This window comes from Heterocephalus glaber, unplaced genomic scaffold (assembly GCF_053883595.1).
Source record: "Heterocephalus glaber isolate CG9 unplaced genomic scaffold, H.glaber_assembly_v1.0 deba00001593, whole genome shotgun sequence".
Taxonomy (NCBI): domain Eukaryota; kingdom Metazoa; phylum Chordata; class Mammalia; order Rodentia; family Bathyergidae; genus Heterocephalus; species Heterocephalus glaber.
In genome coordinates this window covers 6280243-6292678 of record NW_028258368.1, presented here as the reverse complement: position 1 = coordinate 6292678, position 12436 = coordinate 6280243, and the positions used below count along the sequence as shown (strand labels likewise).

The 12436-nt window shown below is 35.7% G+C and overlaps 1 protein-coding gene across 7 annotated transcripts in view; it reads right to left on the bottom strand.

Moving 5' to 3' along the window:
• Positions 1-3450: 3450 nt before the first annotated feature.
• Lats1 (large tumor suppressor kinase 1) overlaps positions 3451-12436 on the bottom strand; it is a 52518-nt gene continuing 43532 nt past the window's right edge. For 5 of the 7 annotated variants that reach the window (XM_004856894.3, XM_087193574.1, XM_087193572.1 and 2 more), the window contains one exon: positions 3451-7509. In XM_004856894.3, coding sequence (XP_004856951.1) covers positions 7000-7509 — 510 coding nt within the window. In that variant the 3' untranslated portion in view covers positions 3451-6999. Of the gene's footprint in view, positions 7510-9937; positions 9943-12436 lie in introns of all 7 variants that reach the window. The other 2 variants (XM_021237955.2, XM_004856895.4) reach the window with 2 other exon arrangements.

The window sequence follows — 12436 nt, the reverse complement described above, 5'->3', positions numbered from 1 at the left end:
TTGGAAGTGATTTATTTCGGCAAACTCCTATGAGGGTAAATGGAGAGGTTGCAGGAGGAAGAGGCTGGGAGAGACATTATATCTTAATGCAGATTTGAACCCCAGGAAGGAGAGAAGGAAGGAAAGAAGGTTGGATAGCAAAAGCTATAGATTGCAGTGCTGTTCTAAAAAACATTTTGGTAAGGCAAATGGGTAGTTCTGTAGTAAAGCTTCCCATCAGTGGAATCTTGCAGCAATGGGACTACCTTTATCTCTGCTGGGCCAGTTATTGGCTGGGAGTAAGTGAAGCCCAGGCACAAACGCAGTGGTGAATTCAAGGAGCTGGGGTCATCACTTAATCATACTTCTCTGAGTAGACTTGAGTTCACTTTCATGTTTGCCATCTTTTCTCTCTGCTGTGGATTTTCTGAGTTGTTTGAATCTATAAATTTATGTCCTCCAAATTTGGTAAAATTGGTGGCAGTATTTTCTAATTTTTTTTCTGTCCCATTACCTACTAAGAGGAGAGGTATACCAATTATATGTATGAGAAAGCTCTAGTGTTGGGGGGTTTTTGTCTTTTTTTTTTTTTTTGGCAGTGCTGGGGATTGAACCCAAAACCTCACGCAAGCTGTTGTGCTAGATCTAAAGTGTCCCCCAAAAGCTCCTGTGTTTGAAAGTGATTGGATCATGGGGGCGCTATACTCATCGGTGGATTAGTCCGAGGATGAATTCTTTTAGGAGTTGGGGGCTGGTTAGAGGCGGGTTACTGGGGGTGTGACCTAGTTTCTCCCTCCTGGAGTGGGCTTCTCCTTTGTTTCCTGGCTGCTCTGGGTTGAGCACCTTTTCCTCTGCCAAGCCTCTCTCCCTTCCTATTCCTGCCTTGGAACCAGCCAACCATGGACTATGAGCCAAAATAAACCCTGTCTCCTTTAAATTGTGGGTGTTAGTTATTTTGTCCCAGTAGGAAGGTGACTAAGACACATGCAAAGCAAGTGTCCTACCACTTAACTATAACTCTCGTTCCTCTGATCTTCAGATTTAGTTTTTCTCCTGTCATCTCCATTTGATTATTTGTTCACTCATTCATTTAATTTTGCAGTGGTGGGAATTGAATCCAAAGCCTTCCCACTGAGCTACATCCCTAGCCCTTTGTAAGATAGTTTCAAACTTTGAGATAAAGTCTAAGTTGGTATATTGTCCAGGCTGAGTTCAAACTTGGGATCCTCCTGCCTTGGCCTCCCAAAGTGCTAGGATTGCAGATATATACTGCTATGCTTGGCTTCATCTCCATTCTTCTGTCAAGTGCATCAGATATTATATTTCTAAATTTCTTTTGTTCTTTAGTGTTGACATGGAATCTAGTCTTATGCATGGTAGACAAACACTCTACCACTCAACTACATCCTGGCTAGGTTATTTCTTATAGTCTCTATTTCTTTGCTGCGGTTTCCTATCTTCACACTTAAGAATATTTTTCTTGGTCTGGGGATGTGGCTCAGTGGCTCAGTGTGGCTCAGTGGCTCAGTGTTTTCCTCATGTGTGCAAAGCCTTAGGTTTGATTCCCCAGCTCCACACACACAAAAATTTTTTTATTACTGTGCATAGTTTTAAGAGTTGTTGTACAGTCCTTTTCTACCAACTCCAGAATGTTGGAAATAGGGTCTAGGAGTCAACTTCCACTTACTGTTTTTTCTCAAAAGTAGTCATTTTAGATTTCTTTGTATGTCAAGTAATTATGGGTTGTACCCTGGAGTTGGAAATGATATACTGTAGATACTCTGGATTCTGTGACAGTCTCTGGAGGTGTTTTCGTTAAGCAAGTAATTAACTTGGCTTGGCTTTTTCTCTTGGGCAGCACCTAAAATGTCAGTTCAGTTCTTTTATTCTTTGATGTTTGGAGTCTCCCTGGATGTGTGGTTCAGGGTTCAGCCAAAGATTTAGGCCTTTCTCAGGCAAGATGTCATGAAAGTGGGGTACTCATCACATGCCATTCTTTTTTTTCCAAGGGGCAACTTCACTCCAGAATCTGTCTGGTCTTGGTTCCACTCCAAGATCTTCAAGTCATTTTTTTTTTTTTAATTTTCCATAGAGTTCTGTTATAGTGTTAATAAATCCATTAAGAGCTGACTTGCTCATACTAGAACCAGAATCTAGACTACCACTTCCAAAAATCTGCAAATGAAGCTGTAGATTAAATTGTACACTGTATTAGACTTGGCAGCAGTAGCAAATGGAGTTGAATATTTTTTTCTCCAACATTCTGAAATTGATCAGTCTGGGATCAACCCTACTTCATTGTTTCTCAGGTAACCAGGTTCTATTTATTTTGTTAATCTACTATCACTACAGTGTTTTCCTATTTTTTATGGTCAAAATCAAGTCACCACCATGTCTATGTTCCAACAGTTTCAACCTAAAGTGTATGCAGAATTTGCACATACCGGGTATCTGTTCATCCCAATGATGTTCATATGGCCAAACCAAATTACAAGGGATTCTGAGAAACATGGACTGTAGTGTCAGCAGTCAAAACTTGGAGGATGAGACTTATTAGTAAAAGGAAGAATAACACATAATGAATATTAGGGGACAAGAATAGCCCGTCATTATTCAGCCTCTCTGAGAGGTAGGTACACATGAGAACCTTGTGTTTCCCCAAAGAGTAAACTTATTCCCTCCCCAGGGGAAACAAACCAAAATGCCATCCAGATTCTGAATCCAGCAAAATATTTAGTACGTCTGGGTAACTATTAGTGAAAAGAATAAAGAAAGACTGGCTACCGGACAGTTGCTGTCTGTGCTTCTAATATTTATTTGGCAACCTCTGTCTACATATAAGCAGGTGTGTGTTGGGCAGGGGGGTGGCACAGCAAAGTGTAGCCAAAACTTTAAGTGCACCAAATACAGGTCCACAGGAATACTGAAGTTTGTCTATACAGTAGCCTCATGTAGACAAAGATAAATTTACAAGGGGGTACAAAAAAGAAAAAAAAAAGATATAAAAATAATGGTAATGCTTGGAAAGAGGGAAATGAAGTATTTGTTCATTCATATAAACTTGATTTAAGATAAAACATTATATATTTTTAGCTGGTTAGCATTTCATGTGATTAAAGGATTGTAAATAAAGGAAAATTTAACCAATAACTTCATATTTTGGAATTATAAAATGTATTCAAATGATACTAAATGTAGTTTAATAATGAAAAGGTTTGAAAAAATCTGAAGGAAGCCTGTAACTCAAAAATATTTATCATACTTAGGCAAAATGAAAACATTTTACTAAGTTACACTATATTCAGTTTGCCTTAACCTAACTAGATAGTATCATTTGTTAAATATATTTTAATTCCAAAGCATCAAATTTTTAGTCATAAATTTTCATTGAGAATCAAAAGATTAAAATAAAAATTTGAATAAAAAATCACCATACTTAAGCAGCTTAAATGTCAGCTTTCCACACATAACTGAAAGATTTAAATTTTGCTTCTTTTATTATTCCAGCAAACATTACACTAGAGGAAATGATTGGGAAAATACAAATAGATTCATTAAAAACACAGGCTGATTATTCATTCTGTTACATTCAGAAGTATGCAAAACAATTTAGTTATTGCAAAGCTGTAATTCCTTTTCTAACAAAGCATTTTATAAAACTGTAGTGTTGCCATTGATTCCATTTTAATACAAAATACTTATATACACAATACAATATAAAAGTAAACTATATAGTGCCTTCCACAAAAGGATATATTAAGGCGCTTTACAAATATACCAATTTGTTGACCCAAATTACTTTTTGCTTTAGATTAAAAGAAACAGACTAAATGTTTCACTTTAAATACCAAAGGGATTTCTGTTTATTAAAGAAAATTTTCTAATGTACCTTAGGTAACAGCAGCAGCAATATCTAAAATCCTCCCACTGTATTCTCTAATTTCCAACATATTATTAAGTCAGAATAAAACATTTCCACTCACAGTTTTGCACTTTGCAACAGCAGAAGGTAATAACTTTTTTAAAAAGTCAATCTCAAAGTGACTTTTTAGTCATACATTCTATAGTTTCTATTACAAATAAGAAGGTAGAAAACATATAACAATAGGGCCTGCCTTAGGATACCACTGGACAATACATAAGTTATCTACAATTACATAATTATAGAACATATTTTATAAATACTATTGATATGCATAAAAGGGTAAGTGTAAGACGGCAAGTTGTTTTTTTTTAATAAGAAAATCACTTTAAAAGGAAAACATGTAGAACCAATGTTTTCACTCCATTTTAATTGAAGGCATTCAGATATTTTTATGCTGTTGCTGTCTTTTGATCAGGAAGTCCAGGATTTACACTGAAGAACTGGATGTGGGGAATTATAATAGCTACTAAGTATATCCATACCATTTTAACTGCAGATACCAATAGTTTGTATAGTGCTTCAGACAAAGACAAAAAGTGTTGGAGGAAATTTTATAAGAATACAAAATTTATAGTGTCATATTTGAAGAACAGCAGCAGTACAGATTCTGTTGGGAGAGGAGAAAAGAGGGAGGATACAGCACCTTAGTTTTCCTACAATGTAAATGTAACAAAGTTGGTTTTCTACTGTATTGCACCATAGTCCAGAAGTAAAACTATTAAATGAAAATTTAAGTAAATCCACCTGAAAAGTTTAAAGAACAAGAGGGTATCTTATAAATGTGAGTACCAAGCTAAAAATTCTTGTACTAGTTTGTTCTGCATAGGATTTAATAGGACTTATCAAATGTTTCATGAAGACTGCCATCTTATAGTATTTTCTTAAACTTCTCTGGTTTTAAATCATTCAGAAATATTGTTGTATCAATCCTATAATAAGCCAAACATTTCAGTGCCCTCAAAATGGTATGTTTAAAACATCTTAGTTTTTATTGGTACCAAGGATTGAACTCGGGACCTTGCGCTTGCAAGGCAGACAGCAGAACCACTGAGCTAAGTCCCTGGCCCCAGCATGCTTTTCTCTTGATGATACAAAACTAAGATGTTTTAGGGGCCAGGGGTTTAGCTCAGTGGTTCTGCTGCCTACCTTGCAAGCCCAAGGTCCCGAGTTCAATCCCCAGTACCAAAAAAAAAAAGAGAAAGAAAAGTATGCATAGGATCACCTTATCACATGCTACCAAGGTTTCCCATCACAAATCATCAGTTTTATACAAGATGAATTACAGTATTGATCAGTAAATTAAAAGCAAAGTTTAATACATCAATTTCCTTACAAGACAAAGGTCCTTAACCTAGTCAGTGACAGGTTTATGTCCAGAATTTCCTGAAATTGCATGCAATATTTTACGTGTACATTGATGTGCCTTTTTTTTTGGAGCTGAGGAACTAGAGCCCATAGCCCTTATCAGATTCTCAAAACAATCAGTGACACTAAAGACCCACATTGCATGGCAGTAGTTTTCAGGCTGAGCTCTTAAGAGGGCCACCTACAAAAGGTGAGAAATGTGAACTAACAAATGTTTTTTCAACTGGAACACCTTTGTCTTTAATTTTACTACATGTTTTCCATTAGCTTTTATATGAAACAAGCTAAAAGTTTTTAAAAGTCACTAAAATTAGTCCTCTTATCCACATTTTTTATTCAAAAAACTCCGTATCAATGAAGCTTTAAAGTAAATAACATACAAACTAGTTACTAAGGTCAGAATAGAGTTCAGTTCTCCTTCCTAAAAGATAATCTATATGTATTTTGGTATGAAACCACAGTTATCCTTAGAATTTAAGCATTATATAAATAGGCATGTTGAAAAACATAATTAACCTTAAATAAGTTAGCTAAGACCACTATGTAACTTTTCCTAATTATTAATGGCCATCTCAATTAAGTTATTTTTTTCATCAGTTAATCGGCCCTTAGGTAAAACACTGTATTACCAAACAGCTATCTTTTCTTTTGACAGTAACAATCTGTTTATCCAGAACTGTTTGAAAGAGGTTCTATGGCATTGATGATATAATCAAAGTAGTCACTATATAGGAAAATTACTATTTTTTTCTTTTTGAGGTGCTGGAAATTGAACCTAGGGCCTGGTGCATGCTAGGCAAGTGCTCTACTCTAAGCTATATCCTCTCAGCCCCTCCCCCCGGGGGGACTTTAATTAATGTTCACAAATAATTCTAATCAAAATTTTATATAAACTGAAAATTTCTTGGCTTAGAATAATAGAAAAACATTTCAATTCCAAAGTAAAACTATAAAAGACCTTAGCTTTCAGTATTTATTTATGGCAACTTTGTTCCCTTTAAAACTGGAAGCAGCATTAATAACAAAATGGGAAAAAAACTAGTAGTGCTTTGGCTTCTTTTAAAGCCAGTATTTATTGAAAAAAAAAAAAAAAAAAAAAAAAGCTAGAGGAAAAAAGCTAGACGACTATTCCACAGAGGAGGGGAGAAAAGATAACTGCATTATTTTTCCTTCTCATGGACATATTGTTTCTACCCTGTATTTCTTAGTTCCAGGATATAACTTGTACAAATTATCATTAACCTAGGAACACTATGCAAAATGATGGCTTAATTTCTCTAGCAAGATTGGGGAGGAGGGGAGAAGAGCTCTGTAAATATGGGCATGTTTCATATTTGGTTAAAGCAAGATAAAACTAAAAATGTCTTTCAAAAAATTTCAAAAACTCTTGAGTTTTAAAATTATTTAGCATATATACAAATAGATAACAGGCTTCTCCTTTTAAACAAAGCACTATTTTTTATTTTAAGTACTTTAAGTACTAAGAACTCACTGTAATATTCAGTTCATAACTTATGTATAACAATTTTTTTCTAAATTATTGATTTAAAAGGTTGGAATAAATTAACATTTTAAAAGGACTTCCCATAATTTAGGAAAATAAAATATTGTACACAGAGCACACATATAGAGCTCTGCCACAGTTGCATAATTTTACTTTTAGAATTTCAAAAAGCCCAGTATATTTCAGGCCTTATTGCAGATTCTCATTATAATTATTTTCTAGTGTGTTAAACATACACTAGATCACGATTTTTGATCTCTGAGCCTTTATGTTGATCATCTTCATCTGAATGTTCCTCTGAGCCTTGTGAATTAATGTGTTCATATTCGATAGGCTTTGGATAATTATATGGGTAGCCATTGTCATCAAAGAACCTCCGAAAGGTAAATTCATAGAAAGCGTGTTCAGGGTGCTTTCCATTTTTATACCATCCATTGAGAGTGTCATTTACATTTTCTTCCTCATTATCATCACTCCATAACTTGTCAGGATCAACAGGGTCAAAATTTGATGTGTCTGTTGGGTGTGTGATTTTAGGAATATATGACGCAGACTGCTGTCTCAGATCACTGGAGAAATCAATTGTTTTAAAAAATGGATGAGCTTTTATTTCATCAGCACCATTCTTGCCTAAGCGATCTTCTGGTCCTCGGCAGAGTTTAATAATCAGATCAGAGGCTTCAGGACTCAGTTTAGCTTGTGGTGGAATGTGAAGAGATGTTTGCCAGTTGATAACCTTTAAAGAAGATTCATAAAAATTAGGTAGGAAGAGATAAAGAACAAAAATTTCTTCCAACTTTTCTGAAAAAAAGTGTAACTGGACTATTTTTAAATAAACTGTGTATTTATTTTATTGTCTCTGTGTTTAATAATGAATCATTTGGGAAAATAACCTTTTCTCCTAACCCTTCCTCTCCAGGGAACTTAAACTTACACCATAAGACCCACAAATTTTTATATCCCCTCTTAAGGCCTACTTCATGCTACCTCCCCTGCATCATATATTTACTTCTGTCATGTTTCTAGTACTCTGTGGTACCTCTTTATGTCTGTATCCTTCTGTGTTTACTGTTTGAAGTAAAAATTCTGTAACAAGAACTTTATTTTTTTTTGACAAGATCTTATTAGGTTGCCCAGCCTGGCCTTGAATTTGCTATCCTTCTGCCTTAGCCTCCCTAATGCTGGGATTACAGACATGCACCACCACATCCAACAGGAAACTATGTTTTCATTGTTTTTGTATTTCCTAATACTTGCCTGACACATAATAGATGTTCAATAAATCTTTGTTCTGGTTTTGAGTAAAGCAGCATGAGGGAAAAAAAAGAATGCCAAGTGAACTGTCACAGGCAGAGGGAATGGTATATTCTGAATACAACACTAGAAGGTTTTGGGTAAACCTTGATGAATGGCAAAATGCATAGTTATTTTACCTAGATAAGACATCTTCAACTTCACAGGGAATCAGTAGATATCATATACTCACATAGCAGCCAAACAGCTACAGTGGAAGAAAAAAATGTATACCCCTTTTCTTATATTATCTATTTAAAGTCTTATCCTAGGCCAGAAAAGAGGTACTCCAACTAACAGAATATTTTTAAAATTATTCTTGAAAAATAATGATGAGATAGTAATATTTATGTGTGGTTTTATCACTTACTTAACATAGGAAAAAATGTAAACATACAATCAGCTAGATAAGCTTTTATTTTGTGCTACTAGGGATTAAACCCAGGGCTTCATACATGTTAAACAAGCACTCTACCACTGAGTTATATCCCTGGACTTTTTTTTTTTCCCCTAGACTTTTTAAAATTTTATTTTAAGACAGGGTCTTGCTAAGTTGCCCAGGCTGGCTTGAACTTAAGAGTCCTCCTGCCTCAGTCTTCTAAGAAGCTGAATTTTTTATTTTAAGAAATTTTTAGTTTAAGGTAAAACAAAAGACTAAGCATATCCAGGGAAATTGTTAATTCAAAGATGGACCAATAGGGCCAGGGATTTAGCTCAGTGGTTCCACTGCCTGCCTCGCAAGCACAAGGTCCTGAGTTCGATCCCCGGTACCAAAAAAAAAAAAAAAAAGATGGACCAATAGAAATTACATAAACTGAAGCACAGAGAGGATAAAAATAGAAAAAATAAAGCATTACAAATATGAAAGACCATATCAAATTAATTACATATATATGTAATATATATATTAGTTTGAATCCCAGAAGGACAGAAGGAAGCACAAGAAATCTTTTAATGGACAAAAACTGAAAGCTTTCACTCTAAAATCAGGAACAAAGACAAGGATGTCCACTGTTAACCACTCTTGTTCAATATAGTTCTGGAAACACTAGCCAGAGCAATTAGATAGAAAGAAATAAAAGGAATAATATTTGTGGATGACATGATACTCTACATAGAAGACCCCCAAAACTCTAGCTGGATACAAAGTCAACACTCAAAAATCAATAGCCTTCCTGTACACAAATAACAGACTCATGGAGAAAGAAATTAGAGAAAAAACCTCTTTCACAATGGCATCCGAAAAAATGAAATACCTAGGAATCAATCTAATGAAGGAAGTAAAAGCTCTCTACATTGAAAACTACAGTACTCTAAAAAAGGAGATTGAAGAAGATATCAGAAAATGGAAGGATATCCCTTGTTCTTGGATAGGAAGAACCAATATAGTGAAAATGGCCATACTTCCAAAATTGCTATACAGATTTAATGCAATCCTGATCAAAATTCCAACAGCATATCTCACAGAATTAGAGAAAACAATCCTAAAATTCATTTGGAACCAGAAAAGACCTAGAATAGCAAAGGCAATTCTGGGCAACAAAGGCAAAGCAGGAGGTATCACAATCCCTGACTTTAAATTATTCTACAAAGCTATGGTGATAACGACAGCACAGTACTGGCAAAAGAATAGACCTGAGGATCAATGGAACAAGGTACAGGATGCAGAAACAACTCCAGACATACTCAGACACCTTATCTTTGACAAAGGAGCGAAACTCCTTCACTGGAAAAAAGGTAACTTCTTTAATAAATGGTGCTGGAAAAACTGGCTTTCTACATGCCTAAGACTGACACTAGATCCATATCTTTCACCACCCACAACGTAAAATTGAAATGGAACAAAGATCTAAATATAAAAACAGAAACACTAAATCTGCTGAAAGAGAAGACAGGTAGAACACTTGAGGACAAGGGAAGGAATAGGCAAAGACTTCATGAACAAAACCCAGAACGCATGGGAAGTACTACAAAGAATTACCAACTGGGACCTCATCTTATTTTTTTTCTTTCATAAATTCTTTTATTGGTACATTTTAGGTATACAATACATATACATTTATCATTGGGAACTTGTACCTTTACGTAATGTATCTTGGTTCTTATTTTTTCCCTATTCCCCTTTGCTCCCTTCAACTCCTCCAACCCTATTTACAAAGATTTTGTTTCCATTTTTTTCCTTTTCTCATATTTTTTCCTTTCCCTTCTTTCATTTCCCCTAGTCCTCCCACCTCCCCTTCCCCTTCCCCTTCGGACCTTTTCTTCCTATTTCACATTATCAATTATTCATTTTAATCCTTATTTACACTTTCAGTTTCTCACACCAGAGAAACTATTCGGTATTTACACATGTGTGGAACTTCATCTTATTAAAAAGCTTTTGCACAGCAAGAGATACCTCCACCAGAGTGAACAGACAGCTCACAGTGTGGGAAAAAATTGTTACCAGTTATTTAGATAAAGGACTATTATCTAGAATATATAAAGAACTCAAAAAAAAAATCATACCCCCAAATTAAAAAACCCAATCCAAAAATGGGCATCTGAAATAAAGATACTTCTCAGATGAAGAATTAGAAACGGCAAATAAATAATATGAAAAAATGTTCAACATTACTGGTCATTTGTGAAATGCAAATTAAAACATCTCACTCCAGAAACAATGGGTGCTATCAAGAAATCAACCAATAACAAATGCTGGAGGGGCTGTAGGGAAAAAGGAACCCTTTTCCACTGTTGGTGGGAGTGTAGATTGGTACGACCACTGTGGAAATCAGTGTGGAGATTTCTCAAGAAGCTAAAACTAGAGGTTCCATTTGACCCAGCTATACCTCTTCTTAGTATCTTTCTGAAAGAATTAAAAGCATCATACCACAGTGATATATACACATCCATGTTTATAGCAGCACAATTTGTAATAAATCTTGGAAACAGCCCAAATGCCCATCAACAGATGAGTGGATAAAGATGTGGCTTTTTTGTTTGTTTGTTTTTGGCACCAGGGATTGAACTTGGGACCCTGCAATTGCAAGGCAGGCAGCGGCACCACTGAGCTAAATCCCCGGCCCAAAGATGTGGTTTTTTAATACAATGGAATACTACTCTGCCATAAAGAAGGATGGGCTTCAGACATTTATAGCTAAATGGATAGACCTTGAAACCATACACTTAAGTGAAGTAAATCGGACACACATGTTTAAATACCGCATTGTTTCTCTCGTGTGAGAAACTGAAAGTGGAAAAAAGGACTGAAATATATAATGGATGTTGGGAAATGGGAAGAAAGTGTTCAAATGGAAAGGGAAATAAGGGAGGAGAGAGGGAGAAAGGAAGGAAGAACTAGAAAAAAAGTGAAAATTAGAAAAAATGGCAAAGCTAGGAGACTCCGGCCCATAGCATGGGCTTGATAAATTGCTCTGTTTTCTCCCGTTATCCCTTCACTTCTTACTATTAGCTTTGTTATTGTAGAAGAAGTAACTTAAAAATTGGATGCATGTTGGGCTGGGGATTTAGCTCAGTGGTTCCGGCGCCTGCCTCACAAGCGCAAGGTCCAGAGTTCAATCCTCGGTACCAAAAAAAAAATTGGACGCATGTGAATATGAGTGATTTGAGCAAAGGAGATTATTGGGGTTACTCTTGTGGGAGTGCTCTTGCTATATCCATAGTTCAGTAAGTCACTTAATAACTCAATCAGGCTGGGTGTGATGGTGCAGATGCTTATGGTACTCCCAGTTACTTGGGAGGCTGAGACAGAAGGATTGCAAATTCATACCTGTGTGTGATGGCACAAACCTGTAATCCTAGCATTCAGGAAGCTGAGGCAGGAGGATCACTGTGAGTTCAAGACTAGTGTGGACTACATAGTAAGTTCAAAGCTAACTATGTAGCAAGACCCTATCTCGAAAAAAAGAAAAAGAAAAAAAGAGGACTGATAGTTCAAGGCTAGCCAGAGCAATTTAGCAAGAAAGACATCATCTCAAAAATTAAATTAAAAAGGGCCAGGGATTTAGCTCAGTGGTGCCACCACTTGCCTTGCAAGCACAAGGTCCTGAGTTCAATGCCCGGTAAAAAAAGAAAAAAGCTCTGGGTACGTGGAAAAAAAAAAAAGGCAAAGCTTTTGTACATAGGGAGAGGAGGGGGCTTGGGGGGAATGGGATAAAATTAAGTTATTTAAAAAAAGAAATCTCTGAAGACATATTACAGATAATTTCCTAAAACTGATGAAAGTCATCCATCTATAATTCAAGAAACCTGGTGAACTGTGATCACGATAAATATAAAAAAAACTACACACAAGCACATCATGGTCAAACTGCAAAAAAATCAAAGTTAAAGAGGGAGGAGGGGAAGCAAAACCAAACTAAAACAAA